This window comes from Silurus aristotelis (genome assembly GCF_946808225.1).
Source record: "Silurus aristotelis genome assembly, chromosome: 23".
In the NCBI taxonomy this organism is placed as follows: domain Eukaryota; kingdom Metazoa; phylum Chordata; class Actinopteri; order Siluriformes; family Siluridae; genus Silurus; species Silurus aristotelis.
The window spans coordinates 13,228,879-13,254,613 of record NC_139596.1 but is presented as its reverse complement, the minus strand read 5'-3'; the positions used below and the strand labels follow the sequence as shown (position 1 = coordinate 13,254,613).

The window sequence follows — 25,735 nt, the reverse complement described above, 5'->3', positions numbered from 1 at the left end:
TGTTAATATTGTAGTCAAGATCTGTAACATTATGTACTGTTTTCCATATCTTAGAGCAGATTAGATAGAGCCATGGAAATATGATTTACAGCTATTGCTCTGCAGCCTCGATTTGTGCTTGCCACCAGGCAGCCCTCAGTTGTAGCCAATGGGACCTGGAACTGCTTTCCATCCAAAAGCAGAGGGCCTGCAACGCCCACTGGAACAGGCATGTAACCAATGATGTTCTCACAGCAAGTTCCCATCACCTGTGAAAAATAATAAGTAATCTAAAATGGCCTAACCTCTGAAGAAGTTTAAAAATGTGAAATTTTCTTTATTTTCTTTCTTACCTGAGAGTAGTTGTAATCTTTGTATGGAAGACAGGTGAGCGCAGAAGTCTTGGGGAGTTTGGGGCAGAGCATCTTTCTCCGGATCATCACCCCTCTCTCTGGGCTCTCCATCAGTGCCTCTAACTTATATGCAGGAATGTGCTTCGCATTTACTAACATTATAACCTCAGCATCACTCAGATTTTGTGCCCCCATCTGTAAAATCACAAATATTTTTTATATATACAGTATGTTTCATAATGCACTCTCCTGCAGAGAGCTCGTACACAATACTTTTAAAGAAGGGATGATTCTTGAAGTCAAAAGAGATTTCTGAGCCTCTCACGTCACACACTAATTGGTTAAGAGTAAGTGAGTAAGTAGTGTGGGCAAGCTAATTAGAGATTACATGGGTCACAACCACACAGCCAAGGACACAAGGAGTCCTAGATTCTCTACATACTCTCCTGGTAATTAAATACCTTTACAAGAACAGTAGACAGGCATACTATTTGATTAAACAAAATTTTCCACTCCATCCTCACCTGTGGGTCTTTCAGAATGCTCAAGCACATTTCCACTGGCCTGGGCTCTGAGGGGATACTGGGCTGAGGCTCCACCACAACACTATTGTCAAGGGTTTCGACCTCTCCCACCACAAACATGCTTTTTGGTGTTGGCTCATTAGTGATAGGCAAGGGCTTTATCACTAAATCTAGAAAATTAATAATAGCAGATTTAGACATTGAAACTTATGGCTCAGTTTATAAACATTTGCTGAGGTTTCAAAGAAATATAACAAATCTATAATGGATAAAAATGGATAATGGACCACTACCTATTTCCTCTTTAGTGATGACAGCAGGAGGAGCAGTGGGCTTCTCGATCCTGTTAGTGCAAGAGGTCACATCCTTCCTGCAGCACTGGTCAGGACACTGTTTCTGTGTGAGCTCGGTGGTTGGAGTAGAGACTTTAAGAGACAGCGTAGACTCCATTTCCACCTGCTCAAAAAAGATGTACTTCACGGCCAGGAAGAGGGCGAGGCCTAAAGTGATGACCTGCTCAATGTCCATGCTTATCATCCTGTTAAGATACACATTTAATTCTTATTAAAAACGCGACAAAGTAGCAATATACAGGAAAATATATAATTTATGCTAGTGTGTATTCTTTGGAAATTTGACTGTTGATTTAATTATATTTTAGCCTTATTTGCAAGCACAGAGCAAAACAAGAATAATAAAGCTCCTCCTAAAATTACTTACCTGGACAGATAGAACTGCCACAGGGGCACGTCTGGCTCAATCCTCTTGGGTGAATTTAAACTCATTCCCACTTGTGGAACATCCAGAGTTCTATTTGGAGATGCAGGATCTGTAATCCATCGACTGTGAGCGTGAACCATCACCAGGCCTAGAGACTGTCAAAGGAAATTTGGTAAGTATTAATGGACAATGCAATATCTGAATCTGCAAATCTGAATCTGCAAATCTGGTGGTGCTCTAAATTGGTAGGAGATCTTTAGTTTTAAGTTAATAAAAAAAAACTATTGAGATTCAGAGCTTCTACTATGATGAATTTGAAATTTAATTTGGTTGAAAATATTGGTAATTTAAATTCAATGACTAAATGACCTAAACCAGGACTTAATTTATAATAAATCTCCTCCTATGTCCAGTTTGTACCATGATCATCTTGACTCTCTGTGTGACTGGATTTGGCTTGTTGTCCTCCTCTTCCTCCAGGACATGAGCAAAGTGGTTTAGCTGCCAGATTGGATGTCCTTCTCTGCTTTCCCTGGATAGCTGTGTTAGAAACATTTTAGAAAATGCTGAATGCTGATGAAAAATGACATCTTTTATCCCATGAAAACAATATTTAGAGCATATATAGTTTCAAGGCAGAATTTCACTTACCTCAAGCACTAACGAGACACAGGCTGGGAAGAAAGTCATGAAGACAAAGTAGTTCGCGAGGACAGACATGCATCCAAAGCCGCACATGATCTCAAGCTGACGAACACCTGTCATTCATCAGAAATAGATGTTGAAGCTTTCTGTTTAGGTTTACCTCACCGTAATTTAATACGAATTGTTGTGCACTTAAATTCTTACATTTGATTGGTTATAAGATAATCATTTCTTGCAATAGCATCTAAGTAATAAGGTAATTACTTTTAATATGTTTATTGTTTCTAAATTAACAGGTCATTTACAGGGACCTGAATAGGGGAAATGCTATGTACCTGACATGGTCCCTACACCAATTACTAGACACTCCACCAGGGCATCCAGAGTGAACGTTGGACCCAGTACTGCCATTCCTCTAGCTATGTTTTCTCTGACCTCATCCTGAAGCATAAAAAAAATAGATACAGTAAACCAACATCAATGTTTTGTCAAAGGTAATTATTTAAATGAAGTCTAGACAGATAAGAATGTGATGTCATGTACCTGTGAGTTTGAACTCAGCGCAAATTTTGCCAGAGCACATGCTTTGGAGAGGTCAATCAAAAGCAAAAAGAATGGCAATGCCTCACTATAAAACAAAAAATATATATGTTACTGTATAGCCGCAAACAAGTTGTGGATCGTATTAAATAAAACAAACATAGCAATTTACGTACTTTAAACCTGTCAGCTCCTTATCCAAGAAATGAATCACAACAGTGCTGAACACAAAACTGGAAAAGATAGTGAAAAGTCCAGCAATACCTGAAAAGAAACAAAAAAAGAAAAAGATATTAACATCAGATATAGGTTCTATTCTCTGGACCACATGGATATAAACCTATAAAAACCTACCCAGAATATACTTTGACCCAAGCTGCCGAAGATTTTGAAATTGGAAGTAAATATAGATGATCGCAATGCATCGTGTGATTGTCAGAATGATGATGTCACTACTGAGGACTTGCTGCATACATGGACATACATGGACAGTAAAGTAAAAATGTTATCTTTCACAGTTTTACTACAATTTACAAATAATCATCAGAACAGATTTTTACCGTAATTGTACACAGTACCTCTTCGTATTTGGGGCAGTCAAAGTTCCAACCACAAATGCGGTTATTGCCAGTGAACATATTCATGGACATCATACAGATGGTGAGCGTGACCGTGGCCACAATCACCTCCCAGGGATGGGAGGCCACAAACATGCCATGGAGTCGGAAAAGTCTGCTCAGCATTTTGGTCTCTCTGACGTATTGCAGCTGGATCAGAAGGGCATAAAAGAAAGGAGGAGAAAGAGGCGTGAATTAGAAACTCATCCGACAGGACTGGGGTGAGGAAGCTCCAATCTCTAACAAAGACTTGTAAGTGTTTAATACTATCCTTGTTAGATATCCCTTTAAACAATAATAATAATAATAATAATAATAATAATAATAATAATAATAATAATAATAATAATAATAATGGGATAAAATTATAAACCTCAATTTTTATGATTGTAATTATTAAACTATATTATTACATATTGTAAGTGATGAATATATGAAAAATCATAAAAAAAAACTATTATTGCTCATACTGAGGGTACAAAATAGTGAGTTATTAAGTAAACAAATAATAATAATAATAATAATAATAATAATAATAATAATAATAATAATAATAATGTGACTAATGCGGATCGGTACAATATAAATAATTATATTATTATTATTATTATTATTATTATTATTATTATTATTATTATTATTATATGCAGTATAATAGACCTTCACGCTTAAAAATGCTACCTATGAATATAATATTGATGCGATAAATAGTTTTTTCCGTCTATTTAAAAAAAAATAAATCAAACACGGGTTTCATAAAAAATACGATTAAATAATTTGACCGTAATGACATCATCTAATAAATGTAAATCTGCCCTCAGTACTTACCAAAGCCAGAGTAGATAATTATAGTAATAATGCGTACCTGGTTAATGAACTTCTCGTCTGTGGGCTAATGCATGAACCCGGAGTAAATAAGAGGATGGCAGGGGCTCCAGTCCGCTCGCGCTGTGAGGAGAAAGCGGACAGTGTTAATCTGCAGCCGGTGGTATAAGTGAGATCTTTGCTGCTCAGGCCAATCACCTGCAGCCGCCCGCCTGTACAGCGTGTGGAGCGATGGCAAGGCACTGCGTCACTGCTCACCGAGCCAATCACATTCACGGACCGCAGAAATGAACGCACAAGCCACGCCCATTTCAACCGCCGAATATAGAAGGTATTTACAGGTGGAGGACGCGTGATCTCGCCATCGTTTATTCATAGGCATTTAGTTTATGAAAATTAAAGTAGTACCAGGAAAAAGCTTATATATATATATATATATATATATATATATATATATATATATATATATATAGACACACACACACACACACACATACACAACACTACTGTGCAAAAGTTTTATTCAGGTGTGAGAAAATGCTGTAAAATAAGAATGCATTCCAAATACGTATTTAAATTGCTTATTATTTGCAATTTACAAAATGCAAAGTGAGCAAATGGGAGAAAATCCAAATCAAATCAATATTTGGTGTGACCATGCTTTGGCTATCAATTCTTACTTTTGCACGCTTGCATAAAGGCAGGAAAGTTGTAGGAGTGGAGTTTTAATGAATAATTTCATATTTAGGTAAATTAAATCACAGTCATGAACTGAAACAGAATTGGGTGTGTAGAAGGATTTTAACTGAGTGACGAAGAGCCTAAATCTGCTACTAAGGTGTGTCTATGTGTATGTGTGTGTGGAAGACAGTTTAATGTCACAGGTCATACACCACGGCAAGATTGAGCTCAGCAAAACTACTGGACTGTTGCCCAGTGAGCCCAAGTCGTCTTTTCAGATGAAAGGAAAAAAAATGTAGCATTTCATTTGGAAATTAAGGTCCCAGAGTCTGGGAGAAAAGAGGAGAGGCACAGAATCCAAGTTGCTTGAGATCCAGTGTAAAGTTTGTACAGTCAGTGGTGGTTTGGGGAGTCATGTCATCTGCTGGTGTTGGTCCACTGAGTTTTATCCAAGTCCAAGGTCAGCACAGACACCTAACAGAAAGTTTTAGAGCACTTCATGCTTCCCTCTGCTGACCAGCTTTATGAAGATGCTGATTTCATTTTCCAGCAGGATTTGGCACCTGCCCACACTGCCAAATGCAAGAGACCAAAAAATGCTAAATGGGGCCACTGTCAAAGAATCCTGGGCTTCCATACCACCTCAGCAGTGGCACAGACTGATCATCTCGATGCCATAACGAATTATCATAGACTGTGTAAACATAACACTGGACTTTAAAAAACTTGGGCTATGAGCTTCTCCACCTTTCCTCCAGACTCTAGGACCTTGGTTTCCAAATGAAATCAAAACTTGCTCTCTTTTGAAGGAGGACTTTGGACCACTGGGCAACAGTTCAGTTCTTCTCTTTAGCTCAGGTAAGATGCCTCTGAAGTTGCCTCTGGTTCAGGAGTGGCTTAACAAGAGGAATAAGACAACTGTAGCCAAATTCCTTGACACATCTGTATGTGGTGGCTCTTAATGCCTTGACCCCAGCCTCAGTCCATTCCTTGTGAAGTTGTGCACCTTTTTCTTCCACATTTTTTCCTTCCACTCATCTTTGAGTTAACATGCTTGGATACAGCACTCTGTGAACAGCAGCTTACTAAGCAATAAATGTTTGTGTCTTACCCTCCTTGTGAAGGGTGTCAATGATTGTCTTCTGGACAACTATGAGATCAGCAGTCTTCCCCATGATTGTGTAGCATAGTGAACCAAACTGTGAGACCATTTTGGAAGCTCAGAAAACCTAGTGTTTTGAGTTGCTGATTGGCCTGTCACCATATTCACATTTTTTAAGATAGTTAATTGGTGGGTTTTTGTTAAATGTGAGACAAAATCTTCAAAATTAAAAGAAATCAAAAGATTTCTAACACACACACACACACACACACACACACACACACACACACACACACACACACACACACATATATATATATATATATATATATATATATATATATATATATATATATATATATATATATATATATATATATATAATATAAGAGCATGCATTCATTATTATCATCAAAGATCATCATTCTTTAAAGGCATTTGGTTTGATGTTGGTTGTGTATGTATGTGTGTGTGTGTGTGTGTGTGTGTGTGTGTGTGTGTGTGTGTGTGTGTGTGTGTGTCTGTGTTTGTTAGAACAACAAACCACTGCCTTATAAAAATATTGTAATTAAAAACAAAAAATTTCCACACACAAAAATAAAATAAATTACTAATAAAGACTAAACTAATCAATATTTAGCAATATTACTCTCAGGTGAACTTTGTGCAATTTTACAAGTAATTTGTTGCTAAGTTCTACTCAGTATCCAGTGCCACAGTTCATCTGTACACTCTGACTTGGAATCCTTCATTATGTTTTTTGTATGAAACACAGTTAGTTATGAAAGTTGTTACTTTCTGAATGTATGAATAAATAAACAGATGAATGAATGAATGACTTCATCTCACTCACGCCGACCAACTTGTGGAGCATAGGCACTGATGACATTTATTATAATCCCTTTAACTTCCAGCTTCACGTTTTTAACCCTATCAGAAACTCTCCACCTCCACTACACTCTTACTGTACTCTACCTTCAGAATCATCAATACATCATTTCTTTTTCCATCCACACCATGATAGAAGAGTTTAAAACCCCCTCCAATCTTTCTGGCCTTTTTTTCCTTTCCACTTGGTCTCCTGAACACACAACATATCTACCTTTCTCCTCTCCATCATATCAGCTAACTCTCTCCCTTTACCAGTCATAGTGCCAACATTTAAAGTATTAACCCAAACCTCCGCTCTCCTACACTTCTCCTTTTCCTGCTGTTTCTGTAGAGGTCTTCCTCCTCTACCCTGTTGGCTAACAATACTTGTGGCAGTCATTGGTAACCCGGGCGTCGACCGATTCGGTTTGAATTTCTGATTCGTGATCCGCATATTTGATTTGACACGTTTTATGCTGGATGCCTTTCATAACGCAACCCTCCTCATTTATCCGGGCTTGGGACCGGCACTAAGAGTGCACTGGCTTGTGCAACCCTAATAGCTGTGTTTAATTTAATAGTATACATTTTATTAAATATTGAATAATTATTGGTTAAGTACTAAATGAGTATTGGATGAATATTGGATGAATATTGGATGAGTATTGGATCTGTATTGGATGAATATTTATTGAATAGTAGAGTATTGGATATGTATTAAATGAGTATTAAGTGAATATTGGATGAGTATTTTTTAAATACAGTTTGAGTATTGGACAAGCATTGTTTTAGTATTGGATGAGTACTGTTTGATTATTGGATGAGTATTGTTTGATTATTGGATGAGTATTGTTTGAGTATTGGATGAGTGTAGGTTGAGTAATGGATGGGTATTTGAGTATTGATTAAATATTGTTTGAGTAATGTTTGAGCACTGGGTGAGTATTGTTTGAGCATTGGGTGAGTATTGGATGGGTATTTGTTGAGAATTGGATGAGTATTGTTTGAGTACTGGATGAGTATTGTTTGAGCATTGGATGAGTATTGTTTAAGTATTGAATGAGCCTTGTTTAAGTTTTGTTTGAGTATTGGATGAGTATTGTTTTAGTTTGGATGAGTATTGTTTGTGTATTGGATGAGTATTGTTTAAGTATTGTTTGAGTATTGTTTGAGTATTGGATGAGTATTGTTTGAGCATTAGATGAGTATTGTTTGAGTATTGGATGAGCATTGTTTAAGTATTGTTTGAGTATTGTTTAGGTATTGTTTGAGTATTGGATAAGTATTGTTTGAGTATTGGATGAGCATTGTTTAAGTACTGTTTGAGTATTGTTTAAGTATTGTTTGAGTATTGGATGAGTATTGTTTTAGTTTGGATGAGTATTGTTTGTGTATTGGATGAGTATTGTTTAAGTATTGTTTGAGTATTGTTTGAGTATTGGATGAGTATTGTTTGAGCATTGGATGAGTATTGTTTGAGTATTGGATGAGTATTGTTTAAGAATTGTTTGAGTATTGGATGAGTATTGTTTGAGTATTGTTTAAGTATTGTTTGTGTATTGGATAAGTATTGGTTGAGTATTGGTTGACCTTTTTACACTCTCGCGCCACAGCTGCGCGACCCCGCCCGTCTGCCGTCCCACCAATCAGCGCAGCGCCGTGCTCGCGCTCCGAATATTTTCGCGCGCGAGAGGTCGCGAGCTCGCTGAGGCCGCTGAGGAGGCAAACGTTAAATAAAAACCCATTCAGAGTTGTATTAATAGATTGTTGGTTGCTGATTAATTAACTGATAAATTGATAAGCATGGAATTCGTTTTAGACCACGAAGAGGAAGTTACAACAGATCCGGAGACCGAAGAAGTGGATGAAAAGTTTTATATGAATAGGTAAAAACCGCTAGCTTTAACCACAGCTGTCTGATAGCGCGTGTAGAATCCAGCTAGCAGACAACTAACTACCTGCTACAACTGTCTATAGTAAAAACGACCTTAAATGTTCAATAATTACAATGTAAGCAGACAGAAATTTTGCTGTGTAGACGATGTATTTATTAGGAGAACTGTTTTGCTCTTTTTACAGGCTGTTGATGTTGGATACTGCAGGAATACTGTCTACATCCGGCCATCATTCTCCTCCTCTGTTATCTTCTCACTGCGGTAAACATTACAGCATCTTACTGACATGCACAAGTTTACATTAACATATTACAGAAATTATTTAATATCCTCCTTTATAAGGTTCGTACCAACATTACAACATCCGGATAAAGAGAATAATAAGTCTGCACCATGGTTGTAAATTTGACCTGTCTGATTTCCTATAATAAGTTTATTAGTTCTATTTAGTTCAGTTTCATTGAGCATTTCTTGACAGAAATTTCGCCAGAGATTGGACTTTTGGTCCACAAAGGAGTGAGAATACCTGCTAGCAGCAGTCAGGTAAAATGCACCAACAAAATAATACATAAAACACAGGGTCCCTAATCACCAGGACACATCCCGGTGCTGGGCTGTGGACCATTTAATACCAGGCCACACAGAAAGAATATAAACCTCTCTAATTTTATTTTCATTTTATTGACTTTCATGGTCATTCCATATTTTTGAATTTTATAATAAATGAAGATTTCACTGATTCTGCATTATGATGAGTTAAGTTTCCATTATATGTGTTTACATGTTATAGTGTTTAGTTATGCACTTAACATCCAAGTGCTCTGTGGTGCAAATAAGGTTTGGGACCGCTGATGTTGACTGTCTATGCTGCAGCATTACAGTTTTCATTCACTTGAATTAATGACAGAATAAAAATACTCCTGTGCACAAATTGAGTGCAATGAAAAGGGGCATCAGTGCCCAGTGACACTAATAATGTAATGTGGATGAAGGAGCACAAAATCCATAGAGCTACTTCCAAAAATCTTGTAGAACACCGTTTCTGTAAAACTTATATTATAATCTTTACAGATTAGTGCCAGCCCATGCTTATTAAGTCAGAGCAACACTGTTTGCAAGGAGGATGATGGGCCAGCAAAAATGAATCAGACAAAAGGTAAGCATAGAAGCTTGTGCTGTGACAAAAAGTATGTTAGATATCATTGAAAGTGTTTGTGACACAACTAAAATAAAAATAACTCGCTTTGACTTAATTAATATAATATTGCATTCACTTGGTGGTGCTGCATGTAGCATAGCTGCCTCATAACTTCAGCTCTGGGTTTAAGGCAAGTTCTCCTTGTTATCCACAAAAAAATGATAAAATACACTCCACTGTTTGTTTTTCACTGCAAATTAAAGAAATCTCTATTCCTAGTGGCTGTTGCTTGTCATTGTGTTGATATATATAATAGCTTTCTTAGTTTCTGTGATTCATTTTGGTTTTGATGCAGTGGGTCCGGTGACTCTGGAAACATCTTCAAAATCCAGAAGAATCCATACAAACAACAAACAACCTCATCTCAACCTTACAACCTCAGTTGAACATCCCGAACATCCCGAACATGGCACGTCACAGTTTGTCTGCAGTAAACTGAGCACTGTAGGCAGTCAGAGAAGTGTAATAAAGTGCAATGGCAGTCTTTCTAAAAGCAGGTTAGTAGGGTTTCACAGACAATAATATACTAATCTACTAATCTGACTGGTTGTAGTCCATTTGTAACACATCACTAAAATCAAATATAACTGACTTGTTCTACACGTAGGTCACAGGAGCCGGGGTGCAGAGATTTATCTTCTGAAAGAATGGAGACTGTAAACAGTGCTGTGTTATCTCATATGTCCACGAGAGGTCAGCAGACACCAGGAACAGGTGTTTTCTTCTGTTTATTTGATTGCAATTAAAATGAAGGTCTGCCATGAGTTTTTTTTATACAGAAAATTTAAGAGAAAATTGTATTTTATTTTATTTTTACCACACACCAAATCAGCTAGTTGAACCAAAACCACAGAGAATCGAAAAATAAAAAAAATGCAGGGCTTTTGCTCTCTGAACAGACAGGATTATCGTATTCAAGCACTTAAAACTCAATACCATATTTATAGGTTATCATGATTTCAAAAAGGAGAACAGAGCTACATAAATAAATAAAAAAAAATCATGGTAATTATTGTATATGTCTAGAAATTTATATCAGGGTCATTGTCCTGTTTCAACTGAAGAAACTGTATCCAAAACAGACATACTGATTAAAACTTACATATAAAAATAAACATTTAATATTAACCAGATTGCTAACTATAGCTAGGCTAGATTATGTTTAATTAAAAAGAGAATGTGATTACAATAAAATGCAATTAATTATACATAACTAGATGTATCTATTACATGAAAATATTTAGTTTTTATTTATATTTGTGCCAATCATGCAACCCAAACAAATTGGACAATTTTATTTTACTTTAAGATTATGAAGGTTACCGTAAATTCATATAAGACTGTTTAAGACTTAAGACTGCTTTTTGATTACTGTTTGTTTTAGGCTCTTGTGGTAGCACAGTTAAAAACCCAACAAGTGGCAAACGAAAAGTCTCAAAATTACGGAGCATCCATAAACGAAACAAATTTGGAGAGACTCCCCTCCATCTTGCTGTGATGAAAGGAGATCTTCAATCTGTAAAAGACATAATTGAAGTTGGTGCCCGCGTCAACTTGGCGGATAATGCAGGTACATTTTACTATAACACAATCCACAAACCGGTATAGTTAAATCGTGTTACTAACCTAAGAATGCTGACATTCTATTAAACTCTATATTTTGCCCACTTGTCCACCGATATTGAATTTAAAGCTGTGATCCATTATTTCAGGCTGGACCCCACTTCATGAGGCAGCATTGGGACATAATTGCGCCATTGCAGAAACTCTGCTTAAAGCTGGAGCCAAAGTGAATTCTGTAGGATATGAAGGGATTATGCCTTTACACGATGCAGTACTACTTGGTAACTTTAAGGTGTGTGTCTTGTTAACGGTGTCTTTATTTGTATTTCTGCTGTCATTTTGTAAAACATGGTCTTATTTTTGTGAATCTAGCTTGTTCAGCTGCTGTTGAAGTGGGGTGCTAATCCATTATTGAAGAATCAGAAGGGAGACAACGCCATAGACCTCTGTCAAGACACGAGTATGGAGAAACTACTGAGACAATATGCATCTAAGCACTGTAGAGTAAGTATCGTTTAACTTGCAACAAAAAACAGGCATGCTTCAATCATATATACGTTTTTTTGCAGTTCATTGTACATTTTGCAGAAGGACATGCTGACCCAGTGTCTGTTTACCGATTTAGATATGAGAAAATTGCATTATTATTCAGGACAGTATGCAGTAGAAAGAAATTTCAATCTCCACAAGGGCTTATTACACAAAGGGACATATTACAGAAATTGAAGGGAAAACATTTTACAGAAACCATCAAATACAATACACAACACAGTGGTAAGTAGGTCATTATAACCCCAAGCTGCATAGAAATGTCTGAGTTTTGGGAATAAAGTGACTTGTGCTATGACTGACATGCTGGACTACTGGTACAGGTGAGTATATAACTCAGTTCTGTGTAGTAAGGGGATGAAACAAGATAAGAGGCCAAAGGTTAGTTTATAAAGTGGTCAGTTCATGATAGAGTATTAGGGAGAGACTTTGCTGCTCCGAAAAAAAAGTTGATTCTGAATGCATGTGGATCACACACTTTCATGATTTATTTATAGACTGATTTATTTGTGAATTAATTATAGTATATATTTTTTATATATTGCTTATTCTATTAAATCTTTTTTGTTTGTTTGTTTTGGTTTTTGTAGGGTGTAGGTTCATACAATCCACTACTGTTTAAATTTGGTTGAAATTTCCATTATGTTTTATTACTGCAGTTCGAAATATATCCAGTAGGTGGCAAAAATGTATGACTCAGGCATTCTAGTGAAAATCCAATATAGTGAAGTGAGCAGTGCTTTTGACATTAAATTACGAGTTATATATAGTACTCTTGACCCCACAAAAAGAAAGTCCAAAACATCTGAGTCTAAAATAATAAAAAAATCATACCGTGTGTAAGAGACATGTCTAATTCAGTAGCTGTTCAACAGACAGAAGTAAAATAATTATTAAAATATTTTTTATTTAGTTTTAATATAAACAATACTTAAATGCATAATGTACTTTTACTTTTAGACATTTATATTTGTGAAAAATTAATAATGAATAAACTGGAATTTGAACGTAATCCTGAGTATTAAATAACCAAATTGTCTATTTCAATTCAGAAATGTTTTTTACTGAACAAGAAAATGCAAGAAAGCAAAAAAAATTTTTTTTATAAAAACAAAAATATGTATTAAATCTAAAAAAATAAATATATAAATCTATCACTTCCACCACTGATTTAGTTTATAAGGCATGGAGTTGCTCTCTTATTCTCCAACAGCCAGATAAACATTTAAAGAACTATATTTATTCTTTTATTTTTTGTGCCTGTATATATTCTGTTCAAAATAATATGATGTTACAGTAGGGATCGATCTTTAGAAGAATGATAAATTACACCACATTCTATTTAGCTAAACAGTTTCTCCTTAAAGAGTAAAAGAAGCATTTTATTAGCCTAATTTCCTTTGACAGTTTCGCAGTGTAAGCTAGTGTCGGCTGTGATAGAAGCGTTTGGATGAATGCCAGACTTTCCTGCTATTGCTTCCAAAAGATCCATCAATAACTCTGCAGTAGGCCTAGGCGTGTTTCCTAGCCAGGCCAGGGCTGTGCTTCCTGGGGTATGTTCCAGAGGCAGAATTTTCAAGTTAGCTTTATACCATGAGTTATGATTTGTTAGGTAAAATTGCAGGTAAATATTTGTCCTGAGCATGGCTGCAGTATTTGCAGTATACATATAGATGCAGTACAAATCTCACACATTTCAGCAACCATTTTAGTAGATCTTCTCAGGGGACAATACTATAGAAATGAAACTTGGATATATTTTAGTATAGTCAATGTGTATATCAGTACAGATTTACTGTCCTCGGAAAATAACTCAACATACAGCCATTTTTAAATAACTGTCAACAAAAGTAAGTACACCCTAAGTAAACATGTCAAAACGGTGTCCAAAGTTCTGTGTGAGCACCACTGATATCTTGCACTGCCTTAATCCTCCTGGTCATGGAATTCAACAGAGCTGCACAGGTTGTTGCTGGGATCCTCTTCCACTCCTCCATAATAACATCACAGAGATGCTGGATGTCAGACACATAGTGCTTCTCCACCTTTCGCTGGACGATGCCCCACAGGTGCCTAATAGTGTTAAGGTCTGGAGACATACATGGCCACTCTATCAACTTTACCTTCAGCATCCTCAGCAGGGCAGTTGTCATCTTGAAAGTGCGTTTGGGGTCGTTATTATGTTAGAAAACTGCCGTTCAGCCCAGTTTTAAAAGGGAGGACATTATGTTCTGCTTCACAATGTCACAGTACATGTTGAAATCCTTGGTTCCCTCAATGAACCCGCATCCCCAATACCAGCAGCACTCATGCAGCCCCAGACCATGATGCTACCACCACCAAGACAATTTTCTTGGTTCTCATCACAAGGGAGTCTCCACACATGCTGGACACCATCTGAGCCAAACAAGATTTTCTGTCTCATCAGACCACAGGACATTGTTCCAGTAATTCATGCTCTTGGACAGGTTGTCTTCGGCAAACTGCTTGCAGGCTTTCATGTTAGCCAGCTTCAGAAGAGGATTCCTTCCGGGATGACAGCCATGCAAACCAACCTGTTGCAGTGTGTGGCGTATTGCCTTGCACTGAAAAGTGGTCCTTCCGCTTCTATGTCTGTTGAACTGCCACAAAATTGTAACTGCTCTAATAAAAAATACTCAAATTTGTATGGTCCTGTCAAGCAGACAAAAACATGAACATGATGAAAAGGATATGTGGCTTTGCAGGGTTACGTGAAGTACAGCTGTTATCACTTAGAGTGTACTCACTTCTGGTGCCAGCTATTTTCACAATAATGGCTGAATGTATGTATGAGGAGTGAAGGAGGATCCCAGCAACAACCTGTGCAGCTGTGGTGAATTCCATGACCAGGAGGATTAAAGCAGTTGTCAGAACTCAGAACCCGTCTCTGAGCAGACACATCACGGGTGAATTCTTTGTTTCAGTTGATTCCTAATGTAGCACCCTTAACCTAATAAAGTTAAATGAAATAGACGTCAAAAGCCAATGAAAAACTTCAGTCTTGGATGAGTAAAAGCAAAAACTTCTTTTTTCAGGTCCCTTATCTTCGCACCTTGGTTCTCCACCACTTCCTGTGATCACAAATTTGGGTTTCCTGTTTCCCTCCGTTACCCTTATTTACGGCATTTTCTCTGTTTTAATTAAGAAAAGAATGTGCATAAAACTTTCACTCCCTCTTGTACAGCCTCCAACTCTCAGTTTTTTATGTGTGGACAACCATTTTGCAGCCTATTTTTCCTTCCTCCATCTGCAATGTGTAAGTGTTTTGCTTTTATTCTTTTTTTTTATAACGCTGTTTGCTATCCTACTTTTATTAGATCAAGCTATATTATTTTACTTAGATTGTCTATTCGTGTATGTTTAACTACATTATTCTACTTGGTTATGTTAGTACCTAGGTCATACTTAATTCGTAATTTCTGAACTGACTGTTGCATAGTGTGTTGAGCTTTACGAGGATACAAAGATAGCATTTATTAGCTTTTGTTGCTACATGCACATATAAGTTTTATGTTTTTTTTTTTTTTAATCATTGTGATTTCACCTTTTTATATCGTATCTCTGTTGGTTTCTTTTATTCAGCTCCAACTCGCTGACATTCTGGGACATCTCTTAGGAGCAGTATCGTCAATTTCAACTTTTCTCTCTCGAAACCTATAATGAAGACTTTGATGTTGACACCCTCATTCCTGCAACAAACCAACCATCTTCTCCTTACCCTTCATGTTGTTCTCCTACTAATTATTCTCCTACTACTCCAGTTCCATCACAGGATTATTATGTTCCTCCCATAACCTTACCTGATTCTGACCCTGATTACTCGCCTATGTCTTCTGCAGCGGCTGAGGCACACCAGCTCTTTTTCTTCCCCAATAAACATGCCTAAGTCTGCCTTGTACGTTGTTTTTCTCTCTATAACACACTCATAACACCAGTCAGACCCTACTCTACTTTATTTATTAGTATCTGATTATTATTAATTTAATTATATTTTGAGTATATAGATTACATGAGTTTGATGAACATATAGGCTGAATAGGTTTAATCAAGCTACTTCTATTGTATATTGTAATAGGTTCTATACTAATTATTAGGTCAATTTGTTGGATTAATATTAGTTTGATTAAAAACATGCTAGATAAGGTTGATTAGAATATTTTTCTCGACATCACTGTGCTAGATAACAATGGTGCTCACACAAAACTTTGGACACAGTTTCGGCGTGTTCACTTAGGGTCTACTCACTTTTGTTGCCAGTTATTTAAAAATGGATGTATGTTTAATTATTTTCAGACGACAGTAAATCTGTACTGATATACAAGCTGTGAAGTTTAATTTCTATAATATTGTCCCTTGAGAAGACTAATTTTTGTGAGATACTGTAGGTGGCAGAGAATTGATTTATACGTTTAATGGTGTGATGCACCAAAATTGTTTAATCAAATTAAATTATTGCCCTTTTGTATATAAATACCATGTTTACCACATTTCTTAAAACAATTAGTTTATTAATTCGCTTTATGCTTTGGTTCTTACATACAGATAGGTGGCAAATTAAAGGAATCTGTAATGATTGGTTGGTATTTTGCTGCTTTGTTTTAAATCTGCATGTCTGATCTGAGTCCACTTGTTGATGATTAAAACTTTTCTTTTGTCTTTGTTATTTATCTATTTTTACGCTTTTTTTTTTTTAGCATCACCGTTACTTTACCTTTTCATCTTTACGACTATTTCAGCTGTTAGATGACATTTTGGAAACGCGATTACGCCTGTTGATGCAAAGAAAATGACAATTTATTTAACATTTACATTTTTAAAACATGTTGTTTCTCTCCTAATCGTCAGAATTTGTGAAATTCACCAGGACCTCTTTGCACACATAATCCGAAAATATCCACCTAAGTAAAGCAATGCCATGATTTAAACAGTATTTTAATTAAACATATCTATACTGCATATATATTTATTTCTGTCTTCATATTGCATCATATCGTCAGACCTCTACAATATAGATTTATCCACTTGTGATTACACTTAACTGACAGGCATCCTGCTCTCCAAAGCTTGGTATAGTCTCTTCTTAAAGCCTTCTCTCGTTGTGAGTATGTTTAATAGAAAGCTGCAGAGCTCAGAGGAAGCCATTAGCCTTGAACCATTTTCTCTTATTAGCACTAACCTATGTTTGACTCACCACATTCTTTCTATAGTGCTTTTTCCAGCTTGCATTTGCTGCACTGTATATTTCTGAGGCTATCAGGCTCATATTGAACTTCTTCAGCTGTCTGATTACTGATTCAGATATCATATATTACACTGTCTTTCAGGGCCAGTACACAGAAGAAAGGAATAGTGTTCTTCTCTCTTGATGGCTAATCATCATATCTCCTCACTAATTTGGTTTCTGTCTCCTCCAAGTATCACACAGCTCGATCAGCTGTAACAACTACTAGGGCATGGCAAGGTCAAGCAGCTGTACTTTGCATGAAATTTACTTAGGCAGGCCCATACTAGGTTAGCCTCACTGAGCACAAACATCTCATCTTACAGTAGCTTTACTGTAGTGCATTGGACAACCTGTTTTTTGTTATCAGCACCCAGAAGTAGTAACCCAGATCTGGGACAGCCTGCTGGGACAACATATCCATCAAAAGATGCAAAATTTTCTTCACACTTCAGACTCTGCATTTTCTGTAGCCTTATAGGTTTATTTCTACATGCAACAAAAGGGCAAAGAGATTCCTGTACAATGTTCGGTCCATTTATTTAAATTTGGTTGGAACCAATTTCAGGATACCACAAACTTCATTCAATACAATTCAAATGTGATATTTGCATAAGGTTTCATTACATTAAGTCATCCTACACTGTATGGCCAAAAGGTTTGTGGACATGTGACCGTCAGACCCATATGTGGATCTTACCCGAGTTTCACAAAGACATGGCTTGTCAGATGGAGGAATTGTAATACAGACTGATTCCCAGGCCTCCTCTTTTAACATCAGTGCCTGTTGAGGATGAATGAGCACAAATCCCCATAGCCACATTCCATAATCTGATGAAAAGCCATCCCAGAATAGTGGAGGTTGTTATTATTATTATATCCGAGGGAGGTTAAATCTGAAATGTAACAGATTGTAATATTTCTCACAGTACAGTACATTCATTTTGGATTTGTGTAAATACATGCCTCCTCACCCTTTAATTTGCCCCAATAATCTGTTTTCAATGAAGGTGAGCTTGCAGAACATATCACCGATTGTATTATTTAACCTGGACTGTGGCCATTTAATCCTCAGATCAACTGCATATCTTCCTTTGTCTAGGTACCATGGTCTACAGATGTGCTGGGCTGCTCATCTCAAATGAACCTTCTATAAATTAACTTAATTATGGCTCAGGGCTCTTAACCAATGAAATGCAATATTAGCTATATTTCAGCTATATATTTAGTGCCAGATAAATAGGTAATAACACTTTATGATTGTATACATGGACTTTGGGGGTATTACCATACCATATGTCATGTATTTTCCATTGCAGAGTGCTTTGTATGATCCAAAAGTAGCAATGTTATTTAGCCAGGCTTTATAATAATAAACTTGTTATTGACTTACTAAACCTTTATAATTATAGCAATATCAAATTTCCTCTACAAATTGTTCTGGAGCGATCCAGCTTTGGAAAATATTTTTGAAAGGCTGTAATGTCTGTGAAAATTCGGGTAACTTGGTTCCATTGCTATTGTAGCTTACTATATACACAAATCATGTATCATGTATATAATGTTTAATGAGCAATAGAATAGAATAGAATAGAATAGCCTTTAGTTGTCACATATACATTATATCACAGTGAAATATTTTTGTTTGCATATGCCAGCTGGATCGGAGGCTTGGTTCAAAAAAAGAGTCAGCAATGGACCCCTGGAGCACAGAAGGTTAAGGGCCTTGCCCAAAAGTGGCATCTTGGTGATACCGGGCCTTCGACCAAGGATCCTTTCCATTTCATTTTAAACATTGCATTATTCAGTATTCAGTGTAGGAATAAGAGTATCAATGAGTAATCTCAGTATCCTCGTATTATATAAACAGACTTAAACTTTCTGGTTACGATATAAACAATTGGGATCTGTCATGTATGGAGAACAAAGACCAATGCAAATGCAGTAAAAGGTGTTTGATTTGAGAGGCAAATCCAAAGTTAGGGTCAAAAACAGGATTGTATTAGGCAAAGGCAGCGCATGAGAAACAGGAAACAAGATCCAGATAAAAAAAAAAAAAAAACAGAAAATCACAGAAACAACTCTGCAAGGTCCAGTGAAAACGTTGAACATTCCTTTTTGCTTGAACAAACACACAAGGGCTTAATGCTCTAAGTAATTCAAGGAAAATCTGAAAACGGGTCAAAATAATCAGGAAACACAAGAAAGACGATAAGAGGAGCAGTGAGAGGATATGGGAACAGACAAGACATGAATCAGAACATGGCAATAAAACAAACACATGCTCTCACTATAGCAATGTAGGCTGTTATCCGTGCTCCCACACTCAGTGTAAGTGTGAGTGGGGAATTTTTTAAACACATTTTGAGCAATAAAAACCTGTATAATTAAAATCATTTGTTAGTCAAAAGGAATTTCTGCTACTTTTAAACCCTGGCACAGGATTGTATCCTAATGTTGTTTTGTGATACTCAGAGGACAAGACAGTCTCCTGCAGTAGATGCAGCTGAAGTTTGTCAAACTGTTTGTCCAGACTCAGAGGATTCAGCAAAAGTACATGCCAGTTCCTCTGCACATTCTGAAGGTATGCAGATACACTGTGGAAATGGCAAATAGGATATTACACAAGCATTAATTATGCAAGAGTCGGAGACTGATTTATAATAATTATGTGGGATTAACGTCTCTGAGAAAACATTTGTCACTTTACTATTCCCTCTTCTTATTTCTCCCTTATTTCTTAGAAAGACAATCGGGTCAAACTTTGCCTCAACTAAGAGACCAGACAAAAGACTCAGATATTGATGCCTCCTTAGCTGTTCAAGAGCGAGAGTCTATGGGCTGTGACACTATGTCTTGTCCAGACAGTGATCATGATAGCGATATCACTGTGGATTACACAGAGACTCGGTCATCATCACCTGAACACTGGGCTTTAAGTGCTACTCAGGATTTCTTGGGAGCTATAAACCGTTAGTATGATAAGAACTGCCTCTGACATCTGTAACCAATGTCTACATTTGTAGAAATAACATATTGCAGTGGGTTGTTTATGTGAATGTGCATTTGTTCGTTTTCAGGGTTGTTGTTAAAACGTTTTCAATGATTTAAATAAGATAGCAAAACAGCATAGGATACGATTATGCATTTGTGTTAGCTTTATCATTTGCTAGGGTCAGATTTAGCTGCCATTTCACATGATGCATGCTGTCATTTCTGTACATACAAGTTGCAAAATATATGTTCAGTGTTCAAGATAATTGTTTTTTTTTTTTTTTTACACAAATACAATAAATTAAATTAGGAAAGCAATAAAACTTGTGCCAGCTTAGCAATCTTGTTAGTTGCCTTTAAAAATCTACATTTCGAACAGACTGGAAAGCTGCCAAATTCACACAGCTATAATCTAATTTGACCAAAGTGATTAGAAGTGTGCTTTTGGTTTCTGTGTTTTTGCTTTTAGGTTTAAGAAACAGATTTGGTTTTATTAGAACATATTGGTTAAAAATATTCGGTTTTATTTGAAAATGTTCATGATTTTTTAGGAGTAGATGGTGCAGCAGTCAGGGAAAATGAAAACAGCTTAAATGAGGAGCTTCTTGAACATCAGGTAATAAAAGTATTGATAAAATATTATTAACAATAGAGCAGGCTAATTTGTTTTTTCAATTTATTTTACTGTAATAGTTTTATATGTAAATCTACATTACAGAGTTTGGTTTTGGGTCCCAAAACAAACCTAAATCAATGGAAAGATTCATGCAGAGAGACCACAGATAATATTTTGGTTGGTTCGAAAGAGAATCATAAAACTGATCATCTGGAGGAAAGTAATTCTGGAGTTGGCAAAAAAAAGATGAGAAGAAGGAAAATGGGGAACGATCAAAACTTTTTAGATTACTTGCTCAACTTTGACCTGAACAGCATCTCAGTCGTAAACACAGAAAATAGCAGCATGACTAATGGAGCTTCTCCACTGAACAAAAAATTGTGTAAGAATCCCTCTTCCAGGCCTGCTCTCCAGGCTCAAAGCAACATGTATCAGGAATGTAGTATTCCAGTACTGAGCTCCTGTCAAACTGAAGTCAGTGAATCATGTGCAGCTGAGCAATCTTTACCCTCAGATGAATCTTCTGAATCTCAGTCTCTGCTTATAGGGCTAATTCATGACTATGGACTTACCTGTAGTCCTGAGCCTCAGATAGGTTTAAAGATGATAGTGCGGGTAGAACCTATTAAAGAGCAGCTAAAACTTCATTCGGTTCAGCCCACATTAAAGAAAACAGACACAACCCATATAAATTGTAAAGAAGAAAGCCAACAAAAACAAACTTCTTTATTATTGCCTGCCAATGACAGTAATGGTGTTGCCTCAAAATGGCCTCAAACCATTATATCCACCCTAAACAGCCTTGCATATGGAGACCTGCTTGTAGGACCTAATGGAAACATACTCACTTCAGGACTTCAGTGTCTAAGTAATGATCCAGATGAATCCATCAAACAACTTCAGCAAAAACATGAAGATAAAGTAACCTTGTCTAGTTTCAGTCACTGCCCCAGTGTCAGTTCTGCAGACATTCAGGGCATTGTATGCAATAAGAGGCTGTGCGGTGGCAGATCACTGTCAAGGGTACTTGACACCACTCTAACCAGTCCCTTAGAAATGCAAACTAGTCCTATATGCGAGGGCAAACAACTTTTAACGAGCACACCAAGTAGTAAAAGCCAGAAAGATGATGAAAGCAATATAAAGAGTAGTAGAAAGATTTCCACAGATGATAATATGCCTCCAGTCTTGTTGCTGTGTGCCATAGATGATAATGCTGCTGTCAAAAATGATGATGCTAAAAGTTCTGCAGATTCTGACAGCACAATGATTGAAGAGCAGGAACAGATAAAGAGTTCTGACAATGATAGAGAGGGTATGACAATTCGAGCAGGGTTAAATCCAGCCCCAGTAGTCATCTCTTCCGAGGGATTAAGTCAGGACAAGCAGAATGACTCGTGTAAAACTAGTAAGGAGCATAGCAGGGGAGAACCAACAGAGAACACAACTGATCCATTGAGCACCGAGAGCTCTGTCAGCATGTTGACAGACTTGTCCCAGAAGCCCTTATGTTTACTTCCAACACCAGATAACAATCAAGTTACAGAAAGTGCAGGACAAGATGGTTTTCAGAAAGCAGTGGAAAATGAAAAGGCCTCATACGCTGCTAAAACGTGCCAGCGCAAAAAGAGGCAATCCAAACATAGATTCAGCAAGCAAACTAAACATGATGGTGTGCGTAATGCAGGTAAGATGTTCTTAACGAAAGTCATGCAAGCTAAATATTTTAATGCTAGCACCTGTATATTGTGCCTATATATTTATACACATTATCTTCCTAAATAGCCTCAAAGCCAGTTATAAACCTAACCCAGAGAAACATCCACCAAAGTAATTATTTGGGAGAGACTTTACTCCATCGAGCCTGCAAAAAAGGAGACCTACTAGAGGTTAAAAGGCTCATTAAAGCTGGAATAAACGTCAATACTGCTGACAATGCAGGTCCGAAAAAATTTAATTAACAATGCAAAAAAAAAAAGGGTGTTGAAAATGTTCTTGCAATAACTCCTGTTGGTTTGTCAGGTTGGACAGCTCTACATGAGGCCACTGTTAAAGGTTGTCCAGATGTGGTGGAGGAACTTTTGCGTGCGGGTGCAAATGTATCTAGCAGGGGGCTGAAAGGAGTCACTCCTCTCCATGATGCTGTCATATGCGGTAAATACAAGGTGAAATATTGTTTGGATGAAATTTTTGCCATTGTTAGTTGCAATTAAAGTATCTGGACAGATATACAGTATCTGGAAGAATTTTCACGTTGCCAATGTCTTGGTCTTTCCTAAAGACAACTTTGTTTTTTATCAACACACATTTCCCTATGTAAATCTTTTCCATACTTGGCTCAGATTTAAAGGTGACTGCCTTCAAAATCCATAATTTCATAGGTTGTAAAGCATCTTCTTCAGTACGGCTCAAATCCTCATGATAAGAACTCACTTGGACAAAGTGCACTGGATCTTGCAAAACATGAAATCATCAGAGAGCTGCTCCTGACATTTAGAGGAACTCCTGTTGTAGCTGAGCAACCATCTGACACGTCCAAACTAGAGTCTGAAATTTTGCACCATGAACAAATACGGCACGGTAATATAGTTCTCCCAGAAAAATGAGCAGTGTGAGTTCAGCTGTGAATGACCTCTCGTTTTCAATCAGTTTTACGGAAATACATTCATAATAAATTGTGTTTTCAGATAATACAGTTCACAGACCGCCTCCTTCCTGCTTCAGGAGAGATAATACAAGGAACATTGCAGGAAGCAGTGCTGGATCTGCACATTGCAGTTCTGTATGTAATATTTAATTATTACAGCTACAATCATTTAATTGATTATAATGATTTACTTTTTTTTTTTTATCATTTCTAGCTTGTGTGTGATCAGTCCAGAGCCATGAGAGCAACCCCTGAAGAAGTAGAAGCACCATCAAAGAAGACACAGCTTTTTTGTAATGAGAGCCAACAAAATCGGACATCTTTGCTACTGCCCAACCTTCTGAGTAATTCTGCAGCATATACGCAATAAAGAAAAGTGAAATGTCATTGACATACAGTAGTAATAGCTCACATGTATTTGTAAAAAAAATACCTCAGGAAAACAGGAAGGTGGCTTAGTTTAATTTCAGTCATTGTCCTGTCAGTTCTCCAACATTCGTGGCATTGTATGCACCTAGAGACTGTGTAGTGGCAGATCAGCGTCAAGGGTACTTGACACCACTCTAGCTTGTGCTTTAGAGTTGCAAGGTAGCACTTTATGCAAGAAAACATCGTTTTTTTAGCATGTCAACTGTTAAAGTCCAAAAGATGATCAAATTCTTATAAATTGTAAAAGAAAGGCACTATTATATGCTAATATTCAAGCATTATAATCATTGTATTGCAAAATGTATTTTTTTAGTTTTGCTAAATTTCAGTTTCTTTTCCAGATAATCAGGTTCACAGGAGACCAACTGGCTCCTTTAGGAAATATAATAAGAGGAACATTACAGCAAGCAGTACTGGTTCTGCACCCAATTTAGTATGTAATGTGTATTAATAGCGGATTTAAAAATGTAAATTGTTATAATGATTTAATCATTAATCGATTTTAATCATTTTAGCAGAAAAGTGCTTTGTCCCAAACTACAAATGCAACATCTGAAAAAGTGGAACCGAAGCAGACAGGTATCAGTCTGGGATCTGTTTGGATAATTAATTTATTCTTTCATTATTAATTTTTTAGTTTTTAAATTCTCTGATAATTCTGCTAACACAATGAAATGTAAACCTAGTTAACAGTTGTTGTGTAGGTAACTCTTAAGTCTTGAAAGCAGACACTAGTTGAATAAATTATGCTTATTTACTGGTAAACATACAGCATTGAGAACTACAAAACAGGGAAGAAAAGACATATCTGGTTTCTTGTTTTCAACTGATAGGGAGAGTTAATAACAGTTAACGTTGATAAGGTGGAACTAGCAGTGTGAGAAAACAATGTTTGCTTATACCATATGCTGTTGTTGGTGTCAGATTAGGTGTACATGGACGAGATCCAAAACAAGTCTTTCAAGTCTTTAATCTGTCATATAGACAGAATATAGTAGTGTCTTTATGATTTGAATTTGGGTTGTAGCACCCTGCTTTACATTTTCAGTCTTGTCTACTTTGCCTGTCCACAAGTTGCCATGTACTCCACAAGACTGTCCATAGAGTCAGTTTCAGGGTATTTCTTTCTGTCTCATAACCTAATAAAGGGTTTACTTTTATCACTGAAGAAATATCATCGTGTAACTGCAGGAGCTGATGAATAAGGGATGTAAGACTTGAGTTGATCAACAAATTGATCTTAAAGAAAAAAATGACTATTAACTAACCTGGCGTTGCCTTTTTTTTACTATTTTATGTAGTCTGAATTCTTCAAGCATTTGTAGTGCCATAAGGCAAGCTTTTCGGGCTTTTCTTTGTTAAATCAGAAATATTATAAAATGTTTGTGATTTAACAAAGAAAAGCCCGAAAGCTTGCCTTATGGCACTACAAATGCTTGAAGAAGCTATATTAAATATTAATACGGTATGCCGATTTATAAACGTTACCTTGCTGTAAATTGTATTATTTATTACAGGAGAATTCAGAAAAGAAACTCATATGAGCATCACTTCCATCCGACTGATCAGTAATGAAGAGCTCCTGCCTTCCTTCTTGATGGACAGATTCTGGAATTCCTTCCTGAACAATAACGACTGGGACTTCTGAAATGATGTTCTTGATAGGGATTATTGGAAACTTATTTTATTTTGTTGAACTGGCAAGAGAAAGTTTACAATCACCTAAAAACCTTGACTGATATGCAA

The 25,735-nt window shown here is 36.6% G+C and overlaps 2 protein-coding genes across 9 annotated transcripts in view; one reads left to right on the top strand and one right to left on the bottom strand.

Moving 5' to 3' along the window:
- hmgcra (3-hydroxy-3-methylglutaryl-CoA reductase a) overlaps positions 1–4,446 on the bottom strand; it is an 8,019-nt gene extending 3,573 nt beyond the window's left edge. The window contains exons 1-13 of the mRNA XM_083526634.1: positions 4,244–4,446; positions 3,340–3,528; positions 3,116–3,227; positions 2,938–3,025; positions 2,765–2,849; positions 2,557–2,662; positions 2,228–2,334; positions 1,997–2,116; positions 1,577–1,731; positions 1,150–1,394; positions 857–1,026; positions 333–527; positions 90–248 (exon numbers count right to left, since the gene is read on the bottom strand). Of these exons, the coding sequence (XP_083382760.1) occupies positions 90–248; positions 333–527; positions 857–1,026; positions 1,150–1,394; positions 1,577–1,731; positions 1,997–2,116; positions 2,228–2,334; positions 2,557–2,662; positions 2,765–2,849; positions 2,938–3,025; positions 3,116–3,227; positions 3,340–3,504 (1,707 nt within the window). The 5' untranslated portion in view covers positions 3,505–3,528; positions 4,244–4,446. The remainder of the gene's footprint in view (positions 1–89; positions 249–332; positions 528–856; positions 1,027–1,149; positions 1,395–1,576; positions 1,732–1,996; positions 2,117–2,227; positions 2,335–2,556; positions 2,663–2,764; positions 2,850–2,937; positions 3,026–3,115; positions 3,228–3,339; positions 3,529–4,243) is intronic.
- ankrd31 (ankyrin repeat domain 31) lies at positions 3,552–25,735 on the top strand. 8 transcript variants are annotated; one of them, XM_083526620.1, is made up of 21 exons: positions 3,552–3,630; positions 8,936–9,012; positions 9,230–9,294; positions 9,823–9,907; positions 10,245–10,446; positions 10,557–10,663; positions 11,334–11,519; positions 11,662–11,804; positions 11,885–12,016; positions 19,779–19,887; positions 20,048–20,275; positions 20,849–20,913; positions 21,016–22,600; positions 22,696–22,854; positions 22,936–23,078; positions 23,295–23,493; positions 23,601–23,695; positions 23,775–23,904; positions 24,331–24,422; positions 24,505–24,568; positions 25,507–25,735. In XM_083526620.1, the coding sequence occupies exons 2-21, from the start codon at positions 8,943–8,945 to the stop codon at positions 25,635–25,637; spliced, it is 3,990 nt and encodes a 1,329-aa protein (XP_083382746.1). In that variant the 5' UTR covers positions 3,552–3,630; positions 8,936–8,942; the 3' UTR covers positions 25,638–25,735. The 8 variants fall into 8 exon arrangements, with proteins under 8 accessions (XP_083382746.1, XP_083382742.1, XP_083382740.1 ...); XM_083526616.1 differs by lacking the exon at positions 3,552–3,630 and adding an exon at positions 8,538–8,742 and having other exon boundaries at positions 10,557–10,642; XM_083526614.1 differs by lacking the exon at positions 3,552–3,630 and adding an exon at positions 8,538–8,742 and having other exon boundaries at positions 22,699–22,854.